Genomic DNA, 25064 nt, shown 5'->3' on the forward strand with positions numbered 1-25064 from the left:
ATACACTCTCCTGATGAATATACTGCAAGAAGTTACTAAAATAGGCACATCTGGGGGGATGATACTGTACAGGGCACAGTTGAAACCAGAAGTTTACATACATTATATATAAAGACACATATGCATGTTTTTCTCAATATCTTTCAATGTTTTTGGTCAATTAGGATTACCATAATTATTATTATTTGCCAAATGCCAGAAAAATGAGAGAGCGAGAATGTTTTAAGGCATTTTTATTACTTTCTGCAAAGTCAAACGTTTACATACATTTCATTAATATTTGCCCTTAAACTGTGTGACTTGGGTCAAACGTTTTGGATATCCTTCCACAAGCTTCTCACAATAGTAGGTCGGAATTTGGGCCCATTTCTCCTGACAAAACCGGTGTAACTGAGCCATGTTTGTTGGTCGCCTTGCTCGCACCTGCCTTTTCAGCTTCGCCCATACATTTTCAATAGGACTGAGATCAGGGCTTTGTGATGGCCGCTCCAAAACATTGACTTTATCCTTAAGACACTTTGTAACTAGTGATGAGCGAACGTCTGTTTTAAGTTCGGCGTCTAAAGTTCGGCTTCCGGTTAGCGGAGAATCCCGATATGGATTCCGACTTCCGTTGTGGTCCGTGGTAGCGGAATCAATAATGGCCGATTATTGATTCCGCTACCACGGACCACAACGGAAGTCGGAATCCATATCGGGAACCATATCGGGATTCTCCGCTAACCGGAAGCCGAACTTTAGACGCCGAACTTAAAACAGAAGTTCGCTCATCACTATTTGTAACCAGTTTGGCAGTATGCTTTGGGTCATTGTCCATTTGGAAGACCCATTTCCGCTCAAGCTTTAACTTCCTGGCTGATGTCTTGAGATGTTGCCTCAGTATTTTCACATCATCTTCTCCTCATGATGCCATTGTGAAGTGCACCAGTCCCTCCTGCAGCAAAACAACCCCACAACATGATGCTGCCACCCCCGTGTGTCACAGTTGGGATGGTTTTCTTAGGCTTCCAAGCTTCTCCCTTTTTCCTCCAAACGTAACAATGGTCATTATGACCAAAAAGTTCAATTTTAGTTTCGTCAGACCACAGGACGTCTCCAAAAATGTAGGTCTTTTTTCCTGTAAGGATTTGCAAAAATTAATCTGGCTTTTTTATGTTTCTTTTGGAGTAATGGCTTCTTCTGGCAGAGTGGCCTTTCAGCCCATGTTTCAGGTGTGTATTTAAATACATCCACAGGTGTGTCTCTAAGGCCTCATGCACACGACAGTTTTTTTTCACGGTCTGAAAAAACGGGGTCCGTGATCCGTGACCGTTTTTTCGTCCGTGGGTCTTCCTTGATTTTTGGAGGATCCACGGACATGAAAAAAAAGTCGTTTTGGCGTCCGCCTGGCCTAAGGCCTCATGCACACGACCGTTGTGTGCACCCGTGGCCGTTGTGCCGTTTTCCGTTTTTTTTCTGCGGCTCCATTGACTTTCAATGGGGCCGTAGAAAACTCGGCTTGTGCACCGTTTTTACAACGCGCCCGTGACCCGTGTTTCGAGGCCGTGAAAAAAATATAACCTGTCCTATTTTTTTCACGGCCAACGGTTCACGGGCCCATTCAAGTCAATGGGTCCGTGAAAGAACACGGATGCACACAAGATTGGCATCCGTGTCCGTGATCCGTGGCCGTAGGTTGCTTTCATACAGACGGATCCGAAGATCCGTCTGCATAAAAGCTTTTTCTGATCTAAGTTTTCACTTCGTGAAAACTCATTTCCGACAGTATATTCTAACACAGAAGCGTTCCCATGGTGATGGGGACGCTTCTAGTTAGAATACACTGCAAACTTTGTACAAGACTGCCCCCTGCTGCCTGGCAGCACCCGATCTCTTACAGGGGGATATGATAGCACAATTAACCCCTTCAGGTGTGGCACCTAAAGGGGTTAATTGTACTATCATATTCCCCTGTAAGAGATCAGGGCTGCCAGGCAGCAGGGGGCAGACCCCCCCCCTCCCCAATTTGAATATCGTTGGTGGCACAGTGTGCCAACCACCATCGCCCCCCCCCCTCCCTCCCTCTATTGTATTAAATCGTTGGTGGCACAGTGTGCCAACCACCATCGGCCCCCCTCCCTCCCTCTATTGTATTAAATCGTTGGTGGCACAGTGTGCCAACCACCATCGCCACCCCCCTCTCCCTCTATAGCAGTAACATTGGTGGCAGTGTGCGGTCTCAACAGTAGAAGATTCATACTTACCTGCTTGCTGCTGCGATGTCTGTGAACGGCCGGGAGCTCCTCCTACTGGTAAGTGACAGATCATTATGCAATGCGCCGCACAGACCTTTCACTTACCAGTAGGAGGAGCTCCCGGCCGGACACGCAAGCAGGTAAGTATGAATCTTCTACTGTTGAGACCGCACACTGCCACCAATGTTACTGCTATAGAGGGAGGGGGGGGGGGGGCGATGGTGGTTGGCACACTGTGCCACCAACGATTTAATACAATAGAGGGAGGGAGGGGGGGGCCGATGGTGGTTGGCACACTGTGCCACCAACGATATTCAAACTGGGGAGGGGGGGGGGGCTGCCCCCTGCTGCCTGGCAGCCCTGATCTCCTACAGGGGAATATGATAGTACAATTAACCCCTTTAGGTGCCGCACCTAAAGGGGTTAATTGTGCTATCATATCCCCCAGTAAGAGATCGGGTGCTGCCAGGCAGCAGGGGGCAGTCTTGTACAAAGTTTGTAGTGTATTCTAACCTGAAGCGTCCCCATCACCATGGGAACGCCTCTGTGTTAGAATATACTGTCGGATCTGAGGTTCACGAAGTAGCTCATATCCGACAGTATATTCTAACATAGAGGCGTTCCCATGGTGATGGGGACGCTTCAAGTTAAAATATACCATCGGATTGGAGAAAACTCCAATCCGATGGTATAAAAGAACTCCAGACTTTACATTGAAAGTCAATGGGGACGGATCCGTTTGAAATGGCACCATATTGTGTCAACATCAAACGGATCCGTCCCCATTGACTTGCATTGTAATTCAGGACGGATCCGTTTGGCTCCGCACGGCCAGGCGGACACCAAAACGACTTTTTTTTCATGTCCGTGGATCCTCCAAAAATCAAGGAAGACCCACGGACGAAAAAACGGTCACGGATCACGGACCCCGTTTTTGCGGACCGTGAAAAAAAACTGTCGTGTGCATGAGGCCTTTCTCAGATGTTGCCACCAAACCTAACAGAAGCTTCCAAACACATGACATCATCATGGGCAGTCCAGAATTGTTTAAAGGCATGGTAAATTTATGACATTAAAGAAAGTAATAAAAATGCCTTAAAACATTCTCTCTCTCTCATTATTCTGGCATTTGGCAAATAATAATAATTATGGTAATCCTAATCGTTACTTTCACACTCGCATTTTGGGCGGATCTGTCATGGATCTGCAAAAACGGATCCACTACAATAATACAACCGCATGCATCAGTCATGAACGGATCCGGTTGTTTTATCTGTAACACAGCCAAGACGGATCTGTCATGAACTATATTGAAAGTGAATGGGGGACGGATCTGTTTTCTATTGTGCCAGATTGTGTCAGTGAAAACAGATCCGTCCCCATTGACTTACATTGTGTTCCAGAACGGATCTGTTTGGCTCAGTCTCGTCAAGCGGACAGCAGAATGCTGCAAGCATCGTTTTGGTGTCCGACTCCAGAGCGGAATGGAGGCTGATCGGAGGCAAACTGACGCATTCTGAGCGGATACTTTTCCATTCAGAATGCATTAGGGCAAAACTGATCCGTTTCGGACCGATTGTGAGAGCCTATGATGGATCTCACAAACGGAAAGCCAAAACGCCAGTGTGGAAGTAGCCTTATTCTGATTTCATGTCAGATATTGAGAAAAACATGCATATGTGTCTTTTTATATAGTGTATGTAAACTTCTAGTTTCAACTGTATGTCATTGTAATCAGAAGAATAGGAGGACTGCAACCTCCACAGTATAAACCATTCATTACAACTTCACTGCCTTTCATGTGCCAAAGGCCTCATGCACACGATCGTTCCATTTTTTGCGGTCCGCAAAACACGAAAGCCGCCCGTGTGCCGTCTGCAATTTGCGGAACGGAACAGGCGGCCAATTGTAGAAATGCCTATTCTTGTCTGCGAAACGGACAAGAATAGGACATGTTATATTTTTTTTTTGTGGAACCACGGAACGGAGCAAAAGATGCGGACAGCATTTGCGGACAAGGATAGGCATTTATTACAAGGGATCTGTGGGAAAAAAACTGATCCTCCCAAAAAAAAAAAAGGATGCCGCATCCGTTTTTTTTTTTTGCGGACGCAAAAAACAACTGTCATGTGCATGAGGCCTAACAAGAAGCTTAACGGCAAAATTCACAACAGGTGTTTAATCCATGAATCACTTCCTAGCTGGTCTTGAGTCACTAGCCTTACATTATCTGCGTGCCGGACATGACACCAGCCATATACAGTACATCTAGGTTTCTATTCTGTCATCTTTCAGGCTACATATTGTGCATTATTTCTTCTATGTGCTCATTTTTTCATTTCTTTTTTCACAGAACATTGAAAGATTTTAAAATGATGCTGGAAATGAAAATGAAGCTGAACCCCATGAATCCAGTAAGGGATTTTTTTTTTCTTTTGAATATCCATTTTTTTATTGTATTTTTTTATAGCAATTTTGAACAAAAGAAAAGCGTTTTTCTGGGTGGAGGATGCTTATGGCTAATCCTCAGGATAAGCCATTTATATGAGATTGGTGGGGATTTCGACCCTGGTGCGAGCACTGTACCCTCTTTATTGTTTACATGGATTTGTCTACCTCCATGTTGTCTACTTAGTAGCGGCAGGTGCCAAGAGTTGGACCCCCACTGCTGTGGTATGGACGGCCTATCTTGAGGAGTTAAGCTCCAGTTATGGTTTTAAAGGTGTACAATAAAACATTTGATTGTATCTGTAATAAAATTCTATGCTGTACACACGCTGCGTAAAACATCTGCAGCATAAATTGATCTTTAGGGCTCATGCACATGACCGTATGCCCTCCGAGACATACGGTCAGTGAGCGGGCCATATGTCCCGGAGCGGCATACATCGTATGATCGTAAAATCATATGAGTGCAGGACAATAGTCCTGCGGGCGGCCCTATGATGCTGTGCGCTCCCTTGCGCATGATGTATGCCGCTCTGGGACATATGGCCCTGCTCACTGACCCTATGTCTAGGAGGGCATACGGTTGTGTGCATGAGCCCTTATGCTGTGGATTTCAAAACCCAGACAAAATGTATGAAATGTAAATAAAAACAGACCCATATTTTATTCACAGTAGATCATAGAACACGTATCAGAGACATTTTACCAATTCATCAAAAGCGCATTTAGATGAAATCCGACGTATTTAGAACCTGATGGCAGCAACGCATCTTTAAAAAGAAATAGGACAGGAGCAACAAAAGGCTGTAAAAGTAATTGTACTAATAAAAAACTGTTGGAGGATTTTTTTATTTTTTTTACTAAGTCACATGACTGGGTATAAAAAGAACGTGTTAGAGAGGCAGAGTCTCTCAGAAGCAAAGATGGGCAAAGGATCACCAATCTGCAACAATCTGTATCTAAAAATTGTGGAACATTTTGAAATCCATGTGTGCAAGGGACAAGGCTGACGGTCAGTATTGGATGCTCGTGATCTACAGTCCCCCAGGCAGCACTGCATTAAAAGCAGGCATAAATATGTACTGGAGATCACTGTATGGGCTCAGGAACACCTCCACCTCCTCATTGTCTGTGAACACGGTTCTTCGAGCAATCCACAGATCCAAGTTATAGCTGTATCATGCAAAGAAGAAGCCATATGTCACCACGATCCAGAAACCCCACCATCTTCTCTTGGTCAAAGCTCTTTTAAAATGGACTGTGGTCAGACTTGAAATTTTCGGGGGGAATCACAGCACTGTTTATGAAGACTCAAGAGGAGAGGAACCATCCAGCTTGTCAGCATAAACTGGCTTGTCTGCCAAAAAATCTGGCAAAGAAGACCCAGGACTGTTGAGCAGCTAGAATCAAACAGGATTGGGACAACATTCCTCTTCTAAAACTCCAGCAATTGGTCTCCTCACTTCCCAGATGTTGTTAAAAGAAAATTGGATGCTACACAATGGTAGACGTGGCCTTGTCCCAGCTTTTTTGACATTTGTTGCTGCCATCGTTGTAAATTAGTTAATTAATGAAATGGTAAAATGTCTCACTTTGAAATCTGTTCTATGATCTATTGTAAATAAAATATGGCTCTGAGATTTGCAAGTCCTTGAATTTTACACAGCATCCCAACTTTTTTGTAATTGGGGTTGTAAATCATACTGATTTTTCAGCCACAAATAATGTCCCATGTGGAAGTGTCCTGATGGCGGATTATGGCAGTTGTTACACAACTACTAACTGTCCCAAAAACTGAATGCAGCAGAAGTTTCTGAAGCGCAAATACCTGAGCTTACCAAATAAAGGCGGCCCACAGTTATTACATGTCTGGATTCAGGAGTACTCTCGATTTATCTGTCTACGTACAAACTTCTGATTCTTAGGAAGTCCTAATAATCCAGCACCTAGGTTGTCCCATGTAAGCTGTATTAGGGATCGACCGATATTGATTTTTTAGGGCCGATACCGATAATTTGTGAACTTTCAGGCCGATAGCCGATAATTTATACCGATATTCTGGGAATTTTCATTTTTGAAAAAAAATAAAAAAATTCCCACAAATCTGCTGAAAATTAATGTTTATTTTTTTTTTTTAAATCTTTCTTTTTCATTTATATTTTGGTGTTTTTATAATTTTTTTTGTAATTTTTTTTTTTTAACTAACTTTTAGCCCCCTTAGGGACTAGAACCCTTGTCCTATTCACCCTGATAGAGATCTATCAGGGTGAATAGGAGCTCACACTGTCCCTGCTGCTCTGTGCTTTGTGCACAGAGCAGCATGGAGCTTATCATGGCAGCCAGAGCTTCAATAGCGTCCTGGCTGCCATGGTAACCGATCGGAGCCCCAGCATTACACTGCTGGGGCTCCGATCGGAGGAGCAAGGGAGAGGGGATCCTGTGGGGGGGCGCACTGCGACTGGGGTGGGGGGCCCTATGCGCCACCACTGCTTAATGGGGGAGGGGGGGCGCACTGCGCCACCAATGCTTAATACTGGGAGGGGGGGGGGGCTTGGGGGGCGCACTGCGCCACCAATGTCTGATACTGGGGGGCTTGGGGGGGCGCACTGCTCCTTCTCCCCTGTGCTGCTAAGGGGAACACGGAGAGCGCTGACAGCAGCGCCATCTGTGTTCCCCATACACTATCGGAATATCGGCAAAATAGATGCCGATACCGATAGTGTTCAAAATCCTGAATATCGGCCGATAATATCGGTAAATCCGATAATCGGTCGATCCCTAAGCTGTATGATTGGATTTCACTTGGCCTATGAGTTTAAGTTACATTCAAAGAGTATCAAAGGGGTTTTGCCATCTTAGACAATGGGGGCATATCGCTAGGATATACCCCCATTGTCTGATGGGTGCGGGTCCCACCTCTGGGACCCACACCTACAATGAGAACGGAGCAGGAAAATAAAAGGAGGGCGCACGGCTCATGGGCAGCCGCCCGCCATTCATTTCTATGGGGCCACCGAAAATAGCAGAGCGCTGGCTCGGCTATTTCTGTCTGCCCCATAAAAATGAATGGAAGCAGGGGCTGCGCGTGCCCGGTGCGCTCCCATTCGCTTCTATAGGAGCAGCGCTTGGTGGTGGATGGACCCCGGGATATCCGGGGTCTTCCAGCCACAGCTCTTCCCGCTCCGTTCTAGGAGCCGCACCTATCGGACAATGGGGGCCTATCCTAGCCATATGCCCCCATTGTCTGAGATGGGAATACCCCTTTAAGGAGTCTCGCAAATGAACCCTCCATGTTCTTTATTGTGTTTAGGCTACATTCACACGAACATATTTTGTTTGTGTCCGTTCCTTTTTTTTAATTTTTTTTGCGGATAGGATGCAGACTCCTGCATTTCAACGGGTCTGCAAAAAATGCAGACACGCCGTGCATCTGTATAGTGTAGTGGTTATCATTCTGGGCTGTAATGTAGAAGGTTGTGAGTTCGAATCCCACCAAAAACCTTTCAGAAATAGAGGCTAAATTAGATTTAAATACACTGACTCGAGCATCGTGCTTGAGCACACTCAACATTAGGCCGAACTCTGCGATGTGCCGAGCATAGCGATGCTCGAGCCGAAATGGTGTTTGGCCGAGCATAGTTGCCCAACATATTGGGCAGACTAGATGGGCCAAATGGTTCTTATCTGCCGACACTTTCTATGTTTCTATGTGTGCCATCCACATCCGTATGTCCGTTCCATACCCTTGCAAAAAAATAATAGAATATGTCCTATTCTTGTCCGTTTTTCTGACAAGGATAGGCATGGTTACAATGGATCCGCAAAAAAACGTATGCCATACGGAACATCATTGTTTTTTTTTGCGGACCACAAAACACATATGGTGGTGTAAATGTTGCCTTAAGGATATTTTTAGGATATTTAAAATAATTTTTTACTCTATTAAAAAAATATCACTTCCTAATATGTTGTTTGCTTGCAATATTTTTGTCATTAGGAATTGATGCCGTGGGATCCTCCTTATTATTCTGGTGTTTTACGTGCAGAAAAGTAAGTCAGACTCTTCCTTATAATTACAGGGGTTTTCCAGGATTTTGATACTGATGACTGTTCCTCAGCATAGGTCATTAGTATCTGATCGGTGGGGGTCCGACACCCGGGACCACCGTCAATCAGCTGTTTGAGCGCTGCAGCCTTCGCTGTGCATGTTATCGTGCTCACCCCCATTCACTTCAATAGGAATGAGTGCGAAACCAAGCACAGCCCCTATACAATGGATGGCACTGTGCTTGGTAAGCACAGAGAAGTGTTCACAAGTCTGTGTCTTATCAAACGGCTGATTGGCGGGGATCCCAGGGTCGGACCACGACCGATCCAATACTGATGACCTATCCGGATAATAGGTCATCAGTATTAAAATCCTGAAAAATAACTTAACTGTTGTTAACAGAATGTTTTAATGTCTTCTGTTCCACTTATTACTCTGCATTATCATTTATACGTGGTGGTGCGTTGAAAATAAATTGTGACTTGACAATTGGACTCGCACATAGATATGGCAGAGGTGTTTTATTACCAGCTCCTACCTTTTATATCACAAGATATGATGTTCATTGAATAAATCATATAATTGCCTTAATTGTGATCTCTGGAAACTATCACACAGTTTGGCGAACTATATTACGCTAGAACGTCTAATATAGCCTTTAAAGAGTAACTAAACCTTTGTATGAAATTTTAATATGATGTCCCTAATGCTCTAATAAAACTTTTTCTAATATATTTTATTTATTAATTTTGTTTATTCCTTAGTGTTTTTCCTACCTAAAGCGCACCATTCACTGTGTTCTCAAAACTCAGTTCTCTGAACACCGCTGACAGCTCAGCGGTATACGGCGTGTGAAATTTATGAATGGGGCCGCAGCAGCGCTGTGAGTACAGGCCGGAGCGCACATTGCTGCTCCTGCCCGTGCCCCCCCAGAGGATTACCAACTCCTGGGATAGCACATGGGTACCCTGTACCTATGTACTATGCCAGGACTAGTGGAGTGGGCTACTGCTTCTGCCTGCTCTGCTAAGCTAATAGCCGACATGCAGTTCTCTTAGCTTAGAGGAGCAGGCAGAAGCAGGAGAGCACTCAGCTTAGCTAATCCTGGTATGTGCAATGCCAGCAATATGGGCTTCTGCCCGTACAGACAGCGCTGCCCCATTCATAAATTTCTCAGCCCGCATGTGTATGAAAAATATAAAATATATTAGAAAAAGTTTTTTTAGGGACATCATATAAAAATTTAATACAAAAGTCTAGTTACTCTTTAAACGCTGTAGTCTTTTCTCCTTCTGGGTACTAGACAAACCAGATCAGCTCTAATGGTAGCCATTCACATTAGACCAATGTTGGGTAATCAGTTTCAGTGGGACTGGACAACAAGTAATATGTTTGGTGCATCCCAAGTTTTACGCAATGGTGGATGTCAGGCAGTGGCTTATTGACAACACATGTGCTCAGATGAGCTGAAGGGGTCAGGAGGAATGACTGCAGTTGGCTGACTGCTAACTAAAGTGCATGGCCAGCTTATCAGCTTGCCGACCGCCCATAGACTATATACATCTGGGCTGTTGGCAATCATCTCTGCATGGATGTAGAGAAGATTTGGATGGTTTTTCACCATCCCTGTTTTGCAAATTGTTGAATACGCAGTGCTCAATGTGTCAACAATACCCATCCGGTCAGTCGGACCCCATCTGCTCCTCTTGCTCTGCTCCACCACCAAGTGGCTCTTACCCTGTCCCAGTCGCCCCCCTGCCCAGCCCATGGTGGAGCCGGAGTGCGTGCACTCTCTGTCTAAGATGGTGCAGGACGTTTCCCATTCCAACAGGGCAATTGTGGACATGCTGGGGCGTTTGGCCACGCAGCCACCCTCTGACCAGTCAGGATCTGGGGATCCCTCTGCTGCTCCCTATAGCAGCCTTCATGCAAAACAGCCCACACCACCCTCTCCTCAAAGGGCGTCTGCGTCCCCTGTTTCATCCATCTCTCCGCCACCTCCCAATGAGTCTATCTTCGATGCGTCCTCATTAGAAGAGGTGTGTTCTGAGGAAAAGTTGTCAGACGCCGACTTTGTCTCACCGGAGGACCAGTCTTCCAAACTGTCCGCTATGATAGACAATGTCATCGCAGCGGTTGTTGAAACCTTACAGGTTGAGGACCCTGCGCCCTCCACTGCCGGTTCTGGTTTTTCCTACAGGCGATCCCGTCGCTTACCAAAGGTGTTCCCCAACCACCCAGGGTTTCATTCCTCCCTTTCCAAGGAATGGAACTTCCCTGATAGGCGTTTTGCTTTACCGAAACATTTAGACATCTTAGGCTACTTTCACACTAGCTTATTGGGCAGACTAGATGGGCCAAATGGTTCTTATCTGCCGACACATTCTATGTTTCTATGTTCGGGGCTCCGCTTGTGATTTCCGTTTGAAGGCTCTCACAAGCGGCCCCGAGCGGATCCGTACTGCCCCAATGCATTCTGAGTGGATGCGGATCCGCTCAGAATGCATCAGTCTGGCACCGTTTGGCCTCCGTTCCGCTCAGCAGGCGGACACCCGAACGCAGCTTGCAGCGTTCGGGTGTCCGCCTGGCCGTGCGGAGCCAAACGGATCCGTCCAGCGTTACAATGCAAGTCAATGGGGACGGATCCGTTTGACGTTGACACAATATGGTGCAATTGCAAACGGATCCGTCCCCCATTGACTTTCAATGTAAAGTCAGGAGACCCTAATATACCATCAGATCGGAGTTTTCTCCAATCCGATGGTATATTTTAACTTGAAGCGTCCCCATCACCATGGGAACGCCTCTATGTTAGAATATACCATCGGATTTGAGTTAGATCGTGAAACTGCCCCCTGCTGCCTGGCACCCCCCCCCCCCCCCCCCCTTCCCTCCTCTGTTTTTAACTCATTGGTGGCCAGTGTGGGGAACGCCTCTGTGTTAGAATATACTGTTGGATCTGAGTTTTCACGAAGTGAAAAATCTGATCTGAAAAAAACTGTTATGCAAACGGATCCGTTCTGAACGGATGCAAGCGTTTGCATTATAGGAGCGGATCCGTCTGTACAGACACCAGACGGATCCGCTCCAAACGCAAGTGTGAAAGTAGCCTTATATTCCTTTCCAGAGGATTTGACAAAAAAGTGGTCGTCCTCTCCTATTGTTTACCCTCCGGTATCCCGCCTGGCTAAGAATACCACCTTGCCTATCACGGATGGGGCCTTCTTCTGTGACCCAAGAGATAAGAAATTGGAATCTTTTGCCAAATCTTCTTTTAAAGCACTTCCCTGCACCCGGTTTTTGCCTCGACATGGGTTAGTAAGGCTATGATGGGCAAACAAGCTACGGCAGGGCCTCGCCTCTCGGGACTCCCCGGAGGAACTTTCGGATATTGCAGCGCAACTTTCCCAAGCCAGCTCTTACATCTGTGAGGCCTCTCTGGACGTGGCCAGGCTTTTGACCCTCTCTTCAGCCCTTTTGGTGGCTATTCGCTGTACCCTGTGGCTATCTTGCTGGGCGGTGGATAACGCTTCTAAATGGGCCTGGACATCCCTCCCCTTTACAGATAGCAGACTTTTTGTCAAGCGTCTGGATGAGATTATCTCTGATGCTACAGGGGGTAAAAGCACCCATTTGCTGCAGAGCAGGACACGCTTTGACAGGTCTAAAAAGCGCAAACCTATTTTTCGACCCTTTTGGCCAGCCGTCAAATCTGCCCCAGAGCAGAAGCGCAAACCATCTTTCAAGCCTCACCCTCCCTGGCGTCCTCACCAGCAGGGCTCCAAGCCCTATACCCCCAAGTCCTCCTCTGCATGACGGGTGGCCTCTGGCACCCCCCAGTTTGAGTGGGAGGTCATCTTCATCTGTTCCAGCATATCTGGCTAGCTCATGTGTCGGATGCCTGGGTGCGAGAAGTCATATCGGAGGGTTACAAACTGGAGTTCCGATCCCCACCTCCGCCCTGGTTTTTTCGCTTTGCCCCCCACCTCTCCCTCCGCTGACCATTTTTTCAGGCTATTCTCTACCTTCTGTGGCAGGGAGTGATTCTTCCGGTTCCGCCTCAAGACCGTTTTTGCGGATTCTACTCCAATCTCTTTGTAGTCCCCAAGAAGGAGGGTATGGTCTGTCCCATCCTAGACCTCAAAGCCCTCAACAGATTCCTTCGGCTCCGCTGCTTCCCGGTGGAGTCCCTGCATTCAGCCATTGCATCCATGGACCCGGGGGAATTCCTGTCCTCGATAGACATAAAGGATCTCATGGCCTCCCGCTTCAACCGCAAGGTAGAGACCTTTGTGGGCGAGGTCAAAGGATCCTCTGGCTCGGGCATCGGACGCACTTATGATCGCTGCTCTTCCGCTCATTCTGTCTCTTCTCCGGAAAATTGGGTCCAAAGGTCATTCTCGTGGCCCTGGCCTGGCCACGCAGAGTATGGCACGCATCCCTAGTCTCCCTCCTCGCCGACGAACGCTGGCGTCTTCTCTTTCTGGAGGACCTTTTGTCTCAGGGACCGATCTTCCACCCGAAATTAGGGTCACTACATTTAACGGCACGACTGCTAAAGCCGCTGTACTAAGGGCTCGGGGTTTCTTGGATGCGGTTGTCCAGACCATGATTCGTGCTAGGAAGCAGTCGTCCTCCCGGATCTATCACCGGACCTGGAAATCCTACTTCAGTTGGTGCAAACGCCACCAGTTGTCTCCCATTTGGTTCTCGTTCCCTCGACTCTTGTCTTTCCTGTAGTCAGGCATGGACTTGGGGCTGGCTATCAGTTCCCTCAAAGGGCAAGTTTTGGCCCTTTCCATTATTTTTCAATGAAACTTGGAATCGCTTTTGCGGTTCGGACTGTTCTGCAGGGGGTGGCGCACGCTGCGCCCCCTTTACCGGCCTCTGTTGAATCCGTGGGACCTTAATCTGGTGCTCAGCGCTCTCCAGTCCTCTATGTTTGAGCCTTTCCAGCAGGTGTCCCTGTCTCCTGTCCTACAAGGTGGCCTTTTTGGGGGCAATCACTTCCACCCGTAGGGTGTCGGAGCTAGCGGCTCTTTCTTGTCGGCCCCCCTTCCTTATCCTCCACCAGGACAAAGTAGTTCTTCATTCTGTCCAGTCCTTCCTTCCGAAGGTCGTGTTGGCATTCCATCTTTTTGTCCTGCCCTGTCTCATCCTCGTGAGCAGTCGCTCCACACTCTGGATTTGGTTCGAGCCATTCACATCTATTTGTCCGAGATGAGGGCTGACTGCGTCCAAAGTTTCCATTTCCCGATGGATTTGTTTGGTCATTGTGGAAGCGTACCGCATCAGTGACCGGGCTCCCCCCTTCCGGGTTACTGCTCATTCTGCTCGGGGCGGTGGGGGCCTCTTGGGCAGTGCATCATGGGGCTTCGACTTTGCATCTTCTGACGCTTCTCTGGGGCGTAGAGTTTTGTAGACGGCGGTTCTCTGATTGTCCGGATGGCTTCTTTGTTTGTGACCTACCCCTGGGACTGCTCTGTAATGTCCCAAGGTCGAGCCTGTGTCCCCCAATGATACGGATAAGAAAACTAGATTTGTGTTCTTACCGTAAAATCTGTTTCTCTTCCGTTCATTGGGGGACACAGCTCCCACCCATTCTCTCTGGTTACGGGCCTCGTTGTGGCCTGCGTGTTTCCGGGTTTGTACGTTGTTTGGTTTTCCTGTTTTTCCTTATGCTTTTCCTACAGCTTTTGCACTAACTGATTTAGCTGAGTCCCTGTAGGAAGGGTATAGCTGCAGGGAGGAGCTCACACCTTTGTGCTTAGTGTCGCCTCCTTGTGGCAACAGCTGTACCCAAGGTCAAGCCTGTGTCCCCCAATGAACAGAAGAGAAATAGATTTTACGGTAAGTACAAAATCTAGTTTGTTCACACTCTGCAAGCCCTACTAGCTATTAAGCTTGGATTAATGTGCAAAATTGTGCTAAAAGACTCCCTTAAAATATTAATAAAACCAATACTAGCGATCTGTGCTTTTTAACATTTCAGCGTGACCATGTGAGGCTTCTGCAGGTTTTATGTTATTTTGTTGAAATCATACCATTCTTCAGATTTACCTTTGAGTCAGCACCACATATTTTTCCTCTGCTGAAGTGCTGAACTAGAAGAAATAAACCTGTGTGCAATTGGTATTTCTGGTCATTGCACTTTGTTTTCGAACACCAGATGGCGCTAGTAACTCACTATTGGAATCTAGTGGTAAAAAAAAGGGAGTTTCAGTAATGCAGGCAAAATAATTAATTATACGAATATCACGCAGTGAATTTCATACTTCAGCAAATGGCACTTAGATCATGTAGAGGAAGTTAATACCAGGCACTTACTAATGTATTGTGATTGTCCAGATTACTTTCTTTGCTGGCTGGATTCATTATTCCTTCACATTATACACTGCCCATTTATAGGGGTTACTGTATGACCATCCTGCAAACCAGCTGCGGTGGCCGTGCTTGCACACTAGAGGGAAAAAAGCAATGGTTTCTCTGGTGGCCGGGACAGCGGGATTGCACGTAGGCCAGCGATTTTTCATACATTGTGCAAGCATGACCACAACAGCTGGATTACAGGGTGGTCGTAACCATGGAAATGAGCAGTGTATAATGTGATGGAAAAAATGACTGTGTAGAGAGCAGACTGTGTATGTGTCAACATGGACATCTCTTCAAAAATGTATCAATACTGGAGGACCAAAAATATCTGCTTTCCATCAGTTCCTGTGTAGCACCACTCTGGAGGCTTCACAATGCGACCTGCAGCTTCTCTTTCTCCCTCCTCGATTAGGGTCCATTCACACGTCCGTGAATGTGTCCGCACCCGTTCCGCAAATTGCGACCCATTCATTCTCTATGGGGCAGGAATGGATGCGGACAGCACACAGTGTGCTGTCCGCATACGCATTTCTGGAGTGCTGCCCCGATCTTCCGGTCCGCAGCTCCCCAAAAAAATGGAACAAGAATAGGCAGTTCTATGGAGGTGCCGGCCGGGTGTATTGCGGATCCGCAGTACTCTACGGACGTGTGAATGGACCCTTAAACAGACACAGAACGAGCAAGTAACACTTCCCATGCCACATCCCGACATTAAACAAGTGCTGCTCCCTGAATATTGTACCTACAGATTTCATTCCAAGCTCTAGCCCTATATTGCAGTTGTAGCAAGCATTTAAAGTCATGAAAAACTGCGTAAGGCCTTGGAAGTTAAAGGGGTTTTCTGACTTTTTTATACAGATGACCTATCCTCAGGATAGGTCATCAGTATCTGATCAGCAGGAGTCTGACACCCGGGACCCCCCCACTAACCAGCTATTTGTGGGGACTATGGCACTCCAGTGAGAAACGTTGCCTCCAAGCACAGAACCTAGGCCATGTGACCGATGAAAGTGATGTCATTGGGCCTAGGAGAAGCTGCGAGAAGGCTCACAACATTTAAGCGGGGGTCCTGGGTGTTGGACCCCCACCGATCAGATTCTCATGACCTATCCAGAGGATAGCACATCAGAATTAGGGCTCATGCACACGAACATATTTTCTTTACGTTTTGTTTTTTTGCGGACCGTATGCGGAACCATTTATTTCAATGGGTCGGCAAAAAAACCCCAAAAAAAACAGAAGCTACTCCGGGTGCATTCCGTTTCCGTATTTCCGTTCCTCCAAAAAATTGAACATTTCCTATTATTGTCTGTATTTTGGACAAGGATAGGACTGTTCTGTTAGGGGCCAGCAGTTCCGTTCTGCAAAATACGGAATGCACACGGACGTCATCCATATTTTTTGTGGATGCTTTTTTGCGGACCACAAAATACATACGGTTGTGTGCATGAGCCCTAAAAAAGATGGAAAACCCCTTCAAAGAGGCCCTGTGTCCTGACATGTCTGTTTTAGTAACCCTTGCACCTCCCATGTAATAATTTTGGAGCATATTCTTATGACTCTATGTTGTGTCATTCCATTATTATTCCTGATTTCTGTTAGAAGTCAATTAATAAATTGCCAGCAGTTTGCAATAAAAGTCCATTTGGGTGTTACCAGGTGAAGGTGTGTCCCTGCACAGTCTGATACTATCCAATAAGTCCTACCAGTGTCAGACGGTGCAGGGACACCCTGCAACTGGTAACACCCATCTGGACCTTCAAGCAAACTGCTAGTAGTTCATTCAGAAAACTTCTAGAAGGAATAATAAAGGAATGGCATAACAGAATCATAAGAATAGATGCTTCGAAAATTGAAACATTCTATAAATGTCCTTTGTGCAGAAAAAGAGTGGTAACACCCATCTGGACCTTCAATGCAAATTGCTAGTAATTCATTTATAAACTTCTAGAAGGAATAATAAAGGAACGGCACAACAGTAAGAATAGTTGCTACTGAAGACCCTCCAGCAATAACATCTGTGGAGGGAGACCAGTGGTAACGTGTAAGTCCCAGAGTTATTCCGATCACCTTTGCTCCTTTCCAGTGCTAGTTGTAACATATTTCGGTGTATGGCCCTGAGCTTTCCTAAGGCCAGACAATTACTGGATGGCTGCTCTGCCTGCGCCGGTGCTGCCTTGCATGTCTGCTTCCAGCTATCCTTAAACATGCACTTACAGGATTAGAGGCTAGAATAGCTGGTGAAGATGACATGTGGAGAGGAGCCGGAGCCGGGTAACTTCTCCATGAGTCATCTTCTCATTATAGGTTTGTCATTCTGCCCCAGGTCCCAAATAAATACAAGAGGCGAGCGAAGCCGACTAAACCCAGCGAGAAATCTGCGCCTCATTATCATGGCCTACTATTTAGCTCTGTATGTGGTGCAAAGCAGGCGGGAACACGGAAATACAAGTCTTAAAGGGGTTGTGCGATTACAACAATTAATCCCCTATCCAGACGAGAATGGAGGCCCAGGTTCCCGCGTTGGAAAGTGAAAGTGACAGACCTGTGTATCCGCCACTCCATTCATCTCTATGGGACTGCTAGGGCCAACAGCCCCATAGAGCCGAACGGAGCGGCCGCGCTCATGCGTGTCTGCCACCAAAACAGGTCCCAGTTCTCATGATTGGTGGGACCCCAGCAATAGGACCCATGCCGATCAGACATTTATCCCCTGTGTGCTATGGGGGAGGGTATCTAGTGTGAAAATGAAGGCAGTGCCGAATGGTCTGGTGCAGAGGAGAGCGCTGCAGTTCAGGGAGTCTGTCATCAGAGACCTCCTTATCAAATCAAGTGTGCAGTTAGATGAATGACACCTGAATAAAACTGTATTTCCCCTCCCCAATCCTGAGATTTTTCATGATATGCAAATTATATGTTTGGTGCAACAAGGCCATCACCATTGCTCCCGTCTCGCCAAACCGCCACTCTGCTTCTGCCCCTCGTTTTAGCAATCCATCAGGGTCTCGGCACCCAGATCCCCACTGCTCAAAATCTGAGGTCAATATAACATATCTGAAGTTTTAGGCCTGAGCTAAGCGCGCTTCGGATCATAGAGCCGAGGCCACTGCGTTCAAAACTTCACCGTCTCTGTACAGCATTCAAATGTATGGGCTGTGCGGAGGTGAGGTTCGTTAAGTCCGGCATGCATAACTTCGGCATTCGATTCCGCAACTTGAAAAACATTTTAAAACTGCAATCCGAAGTCTGCTTTGGTACCAAGGTGCCAGTCGGTACAGAAGGCAACTTAAAATGGTTTTCAAGTTGAATAATCGAAGTCTGAAGTTATTCAATGAAGTCTCGCAAGAATTTCACCTCCGTGAAGCCCATACATTTGAACAAAGCGTCTAAGGCTCTATGATCCAAAGCACGCTTCTCTCAACACTAGTTACAATGATCACCAAACAGATGCGAGTTTGCTGCAGTTGTACCTATAAGAAATCGCAGACAAGAATAGACATTTCTGTGTACGTTTCGCAAAAATGCCTCCCTAGCATTGCGGGTGACGCTAGGGAGGATCGTCCCCGTCCCTGTCTGCCATTGGCTGCTCCATCCCCGACACCGGATGTTTTAATCCGTGTGCAGGGAGAAGCGGCGGTGCGGGGAGCAGAAGCTGTGCCGGGAGCGGGGTAATTATATTACCGGTGAGGGGCCCGGCACATGTGGAGGGGGGGGTTTCTTGAAATTGGATAAACCCCTTTAAGGTCATGTGAATGTACCCTAAGACAGTTGAGAGCTGGACATACATCGGCCCTCCCAGGATTGCCTCTGAAATCCGGGGCTGTCCCGCTGGATCCAGGACAGTTCGGAAACGGTTTGGTCACTGAGCTTCCTCTCTATTAGTAATGACGTGGAGACCTCCCTCCCCTTTTCTCAGCTGATCCCAGGGAGATGGTCTGTTTGCTCTCCTATGTCCCTTTTTTTTTTTTTTTTATGTGGCCGAGCTACATTACCAGACACGGCCATGGAGGGGCATTGTTTCCGGGTAAAAAGCAGACTATTATATTTTATACAAAACCTGTCAGGTCAGGGTCTGACTCCCAGCATCCCCCACTAGTCAGCTGTTTGAAGAGGTCGCAGTGCTCCTGTGAGCGCTGTGGTCTCTTCCTATGCCGTTGATATCACATGGCCTAAGCACAGATAAGTCTCATTCAAGTGAATGGGCCTGGGCTGCAGTACCAAGCACAACCACTATACGATTTCCAGCGCTCTGCTTGTTCAGTGGGGAGGGCTGATCGGCAAGGGTTCTGTAAGTCAGACCCCCACCGATCAGATGCTTATGATCAGGGCCAGTTTTAGACAAAATGTGGACCCTGGGCAAAATCAAAAGTGGGGCCCCAAATCTTGTAGTAATGTACTAACAACACAGTTACATTCTGTCGATTCCGGCGCTCCCTCACAGATTTATACCCCATCATCATCCGTATTTTTGCGGACCACAGAATACATACGGTCGTGTACATGAGGCCTAATACAAGAGAAACTATAGCCCAGTGGTTAAGGTTCTTGTCTTTAAAGGGGTCGTCTCACTTCGGTAAGTGGCATTTATCACTGTAGAGAAAGTTAATACAAGCCATTTACTAATGTATGGTATATCCATATACGCTTCCTTTGCTGGCTGGGTTCATTTTTCTATCACATTATACACTGCTCGTTTCCATGGTTACAGACCACCCTGCAATCCATCCGTGGTGGTCGTGCTTGCACAATATAGAAAAAGCACTAGCCTATGTGCGCTCCCACGGTCCCTGCCACCAGAGAGGCTGACACTTTTTCCTATAGTGTGCAAGCATGACCACCGCTGATGGATTGCAGGGTGGTCTGTAACCATGGAAACATTTCAAAAATAGTTATAAATTAGACTTATATACACAGGGTGTCCCCAAGGATAGTGACCATGCTTTGGAATACCCCTTTCACATTCATAACACTGACTCCATATGTGGACACATCCATATAAGGAGTCCGAGCAGGGACTCCTAAGCCGTGAAATTCCCCACTCTGGAGTCAGATCCGCCAGACTGAAGCTGGGGGGCCCCCCCCGGCCCTGCTGATGATGACCTATCCTGACGATAGGCCATCAATATCAAAATGTTGGACAGCCCCTTTAAAGCCTCATTCACATGTCCGTGCTGAAATCTGTGAGCAGGTGGTCAGTTATGGATCCGTGTGTCCGTTTTTTGCTCTCCGTGTTGCATCAGTGTTTCACTGACGCTGAACAGCTGAAAATAATTTTCAAAGCCTCTCTTCTTAATGATCCGTGAAACACGGATGCAACATGTATGGCATCTGTGGTTTTCATGGACGCATAGACTATAATGGACGTGATGGATCCGTGAACACGGACAAAATAGAGCATGCTAAAAACACTGACCCACGGACCGCGCTAAAACACTATTGTCTTAATAATAAACACATTAAGATAAATGCGGCCGTGTGCTGTCCGTGGAGAACACGTACAGCACACGTCTGTGAAACACTGACGTGCGAATGAGGCTTAATTTTCGGTGTGTTGATGAACATACTCTGACTCCGCTGTGTGAAGATGGCGGCCAGTGTGTCATTCCCATGTAAATGTGTAGCGCAGTGATAATTGAAGCCTTCGTTCCTACCAAAGAATTCATTTCCCAGCCTTCCAGTTCAGCCCGCACAGACGTTCCCTGTATCTCACGCTTTGTACTTTGACTTTTCACCAAACAACCTGGGTAATGACCCAGATTCAGACCCTGAACTCATGTGGTTGCCGTTTAAGTTCGCTTGACCTTTTAGTGATTGTCGACTTCAGTGCTCACAATATCAAGAGGGGCGAGTAGATGGGTTTTCCTGGCAGCCGCTGAGAAGAACAAGCTTTGCAAGAAGCAGATGTCAAACATCTTGTGGTGCTTATTTTTTTTGCCAACCAGAAGCTTATGTAACGGGCTGGCTGTAATTTTTATGACAATTGGGGAGATTCTACTATTACGGGCACTGAAAGCCGACCTAACGATGGCGAGTTAATCAAAGGCACATGAGGCACATTAGCTTAGTGAGAGGGAAAACACGTTTGAAGTGATGCGATGGATGGAGGATTCAGACGAAACGATGGCAGATAACCTGAAAAGAAGAGACATGACTTGGAATTTTAATTTTTTTTATTATTTTTTTTATTGCAAAAACTTCTTCTCCCTGACAGCCTCTATGGATGTGCTCTGTGTATATACGGCCTCTATGGATGTGCTCTGTGTATATACGGCCTCTATGGATGTGCTCTGTGTATATACGGCCTCTATGGATGTGCTCTGTGTATATACGGCCTCTATGGATGTGCTCTGTGTATATACGGCCTCTATGGATGTGCTCTGTGTATATACGGCCTCTGTGGATGTGCTCTGTGTATATACGGCCTCTGTGGATGTGCTCTGTGTATATACGGCCTCTGTGGATGTCCTCTGTGTATATACGGCCTCTGTGGATGTCCTCTGTGTATATACGGCCTCTGTGGATGTCCTCTGTGTATATACGGCCTCTGTGGATGTCCTCTGTGTATATACGGCCTCTGTGGATGTCCTCTGTGTATATACGGCCTCTGTGGATGTCCTCTGTGTATATACGGCCTCTGTGGATGTCCTCTGTGTATATACGGCCTCTGTGGATGTCCTCTGTGTATATACGGCCTCTGTGGATGTCCTCTGTGTATATACGGCCTCTGTGGATGTCCTCTGTGTATATTCGGCCTCTGTGGATGTCCTCTGTGTATATTCGGCCTCTGTGGATGTCCTCTGTGTATATACGGCCTCTGTGGATGTCCTCTGTGTATATTCGGCCTCTGTGGATGTCCTCTGTGTATATACAGCCTGACAGGACCACAACACTGTGGTGGCATAGTTGTGCAGCCCCGGCTCTGTGGCATCTGGGCACTGGTCAGGACTGTACTCTGCGGTGGGCGATCGATGAGTAGCCGACTCCTGCTGGATTGGGTGCGCTTAGTGGCATGTGGGTGCAGCTCATCGATATGTAGACGGCACAAGCGCATTTTAAGGGATGTTATTTTCTGGGACTGTGGTAAGAAGTGCTGTTGAAGTCTTTCCACTGGCAGGTCTCTCTGACATTGGTATTCAGTGGGACACAGTCACAGTTTTGTTTTCGTATTGACACATGGAGGAACGTTCCTGATGACGATGGTTATTTGCCATGTCTGTCCTTGGATTTTATTACCATACTGTTTTTATTTTTATGTCTCCCTTAGGTATAACATAGAGCCCAGCTTGTACTCTCCATTCTTCTCCCTTGGTGCCTGCATGGAAGGATTAAATTCACTTTTCAACCAACTTCTTGGCATTTCTCTGTATTCTGAGCAGCCAGAGAAGGGCGAGGTGTGGTCAGAGGACGTCAGGAAGCTGGTAATTCGCCATGTATCTGTGGAAAAAGCTGAAAAATATAAATGAGAACAACTGCCAACTACTTAACCAGCTATGAGGACATCATAGAGGGTGGTCCTCTACCCTGGACCCCACCTTCTTAGCTGACTTCATTCCTGTGCTTATATGGCTTGTATTGGTCACTTTTACATCCATTGACAAGTGACAGATTCTGTTACTCTAAATACTGATTTGATAGCAAAGATTTGTAACTGGTGATGTAGAATAAATTTAAATGGTTTCTCCAGGTCCCGATGGATTCATGAAAGCCCTTTTACTGTTCCATAGTTTGAGACTATTTCCAGTTCTGTGACCAGTTGCAATCCTCCCCAGTCAACATATGGAGATCATGTCCACTGCGATGCTACATGACCATAGCAGCCTGTAATGATGCACCCACAGGACGGGTATCAAGACTGGCCGCATTAGTCATGTAACGTGATGTCACATGCTGAAGAAAAGTTTATTTGCTATATTAAAGGAGTTTTTTGAGACTTTTATACTGGGCTTTTATCCTCAGCATAGGTCATCAGTGTTTGATCAGAGTGTGTCCGACATCTGGGACCCCCGCCGATCAGCTGTTTGATAAGTCACTGCCATCGCAGCCTTCACGCAGCTTAGCCTAGGCCATGTGACGTCATGTCCATTGGTCAGTCCTATTGAAGTGAATAGGGCTGAGCCGCGATGCCAAGCACAGCAGCAGTACAGTGTAAGGCTCTGTGGTTGGTGAGCTGAGAGAAGGCCGTGGCGCTACTACCAGCGCTGGTGCCTTCTCAAACAGCTGATCGTCGGGGGGCTTGGGTGTTGGACTCCCACACATCAGATAAAAGTCTCGGAAGACCCCTTTAATTTTCCAGCAGAGGGGTGTCTTAAAATCCATGACATTTGAAATAAAATCTTTTACTGCTTTATTTTTATTTTATTTTTTTTCCCTAGGCTGTTGTACATGAAAGTGAAGGCCTTTTGGGTTATATCTACTGTGACTTTTTTCATCGTGCAGAAAAACCTCCTCAGGTAAGTCGTGTCAAAGCCACACTAATCCTGTATACTCCAGTGTTACTTCAGTTAAAGGAAACCTGTCATCTACTTTATGCTGCCCATACTAACGGCATCATAAAGTAGAGACAGGTGAGTAGATTTCAGCGGTCTGTTATTTAGAAGGTAAAAGTAAGTGGTTGCCGAGAACCAACATCACAATCATTGCAGACTGGGCCTGGAAAAGAGTCACGGCCACCTGAGAAGAGTCCTGGTTATTCATGAATTCCTGCTCACCTGCTGATGACTGACCGGCTTCTACCTAGTTTTCTCCCTTTCTGTCTAGGAGAGAACTGCCAATCATCAGCAGATGGGCGAGAGAGCAGGAGATTGAATAACCAGGACTCTTCTCAGGTAGATTGGACTCTTCTCCAGGCCCGGGCTGTAATGATTATGATGCTGGTTCTCAGCAACCACTTACTTTTAGCTCATGAGTGACACACCGCTGACATCAGCATTTCTGTCAGTATTTTATGCTGCCGTCAGTGAGGTCAGCATAAAGTAGATGACAGGTTCCCTTTAAAGGGCTCCCTTACTGTGGAGGAGATGCAGCGGTCTCCACTGACAAGCAGACGATTGCCGGGAATGAACATTTCCTTCCCGACAATCGTCAACTAAATTGTCCAGTGTGAAGGGGCCTTTCCGATACAGGGTAATGACATGCCGTTTCTAGGATATGCCGTCAGTTTCTGATTAATAAGGGTCCCACCAATCGCTATAGCTAAGAAGTCACATCTCTGGGTGGAGCATTGTTTGGAGCAATATAGGAAATACATCAGGGTGTTACAGTGCCTGTTTGCGAGTGTCATAGAGAAGCCAAAGGGGTTAGAAGCCCCTTAGATGTTGACATGGATGGGGTTCTCTAGCATAGGCCGAGATACTACCCACCTACGATTCTGCCTTGGCGATTGGGGTTCTACGTCCTGCTCTTTTTATATTTGCTCCCCTTATATGTACACTTTTCCTGGGAGTATTGGCCAAATACTGCTCCCGACAGGCAGAAGGATTACACTGTCATGTAGTGTGTGTGCTCCTCCAGTATCAGTCTCTGAATAGGTGGAGTGGACATGATCTCTTTCTACTGGAGTGACGGGTCTGTTCAGACTACTTGAGTCACAGGCTTGAACATCACTGTTTGAATGAGAAAAAGCTGCAGTACCCAAAACAGCCACTGCAAAGTGTCAGACCCTGTCACCAGTAGAGAGGGCAACCTCAGGAGTCCCCATATTCCTAATCTCCTGCCTCTCGCCTCAGACTGCCACCGATTGCCTGTAATATATTAGAAGAGATCCAGGCAGCACTCCATCCTCTTTATATAGGAGCTTTATTTGGAGTGCTGCCTGAATTCCTGTTCTATTGCTGATGGACACAAGAACCAGTGTTCACACAGGAGTGGATCTAGTGCTGCTGATTGACAGGTCTGTTCCTGTAGCAGTCAGCGGCGCGGGTGAGGATACCTGTGAGCTCATGGCTATCAGGACTGCCTGGCTC

The 25064-nt window shown here is 46.8% G+C and overlaps 1 protein-coding gene across 1 annotated transcript in view; it reads left to right on the forward strand.

The window, feature by feature from the left end:
* The window catches only part of LOC122931395 (mitochondrial intermediate peptidase), a 101433-nt gene that overhangs the window by 14995 nt on the left and 61374 nt on the right, over nt 1–25064 (forward strand). The window contains 4 exon segments of the mRNA XM_044285469.1: nt 4588–4648; nt 8680–8732; nt 22367–22520; nt 23475–23552. Of these exon segments, the coding sequence (XP_044141404.1) occupies nt 4588–4648; nt 8680–8732; nt 22367–22520; nt 23475–23552 (346 nt within the window).

The sequence above is a fragment of the Bufo gargarizans genome, chromosome 3, assembly GCF_014858855.1.
Source record: "Bufo gargarizans isolate SCDJY-AF-19 chromosome 3, ASM1485885v1, whole genome shotgun sequence".
Classification (NCBI taxonomy): Eukaryota; Metazoa; Chordata; class Amphibia; order Anura; family Bufonidae; genus Bufo; species Bufo gargarizans.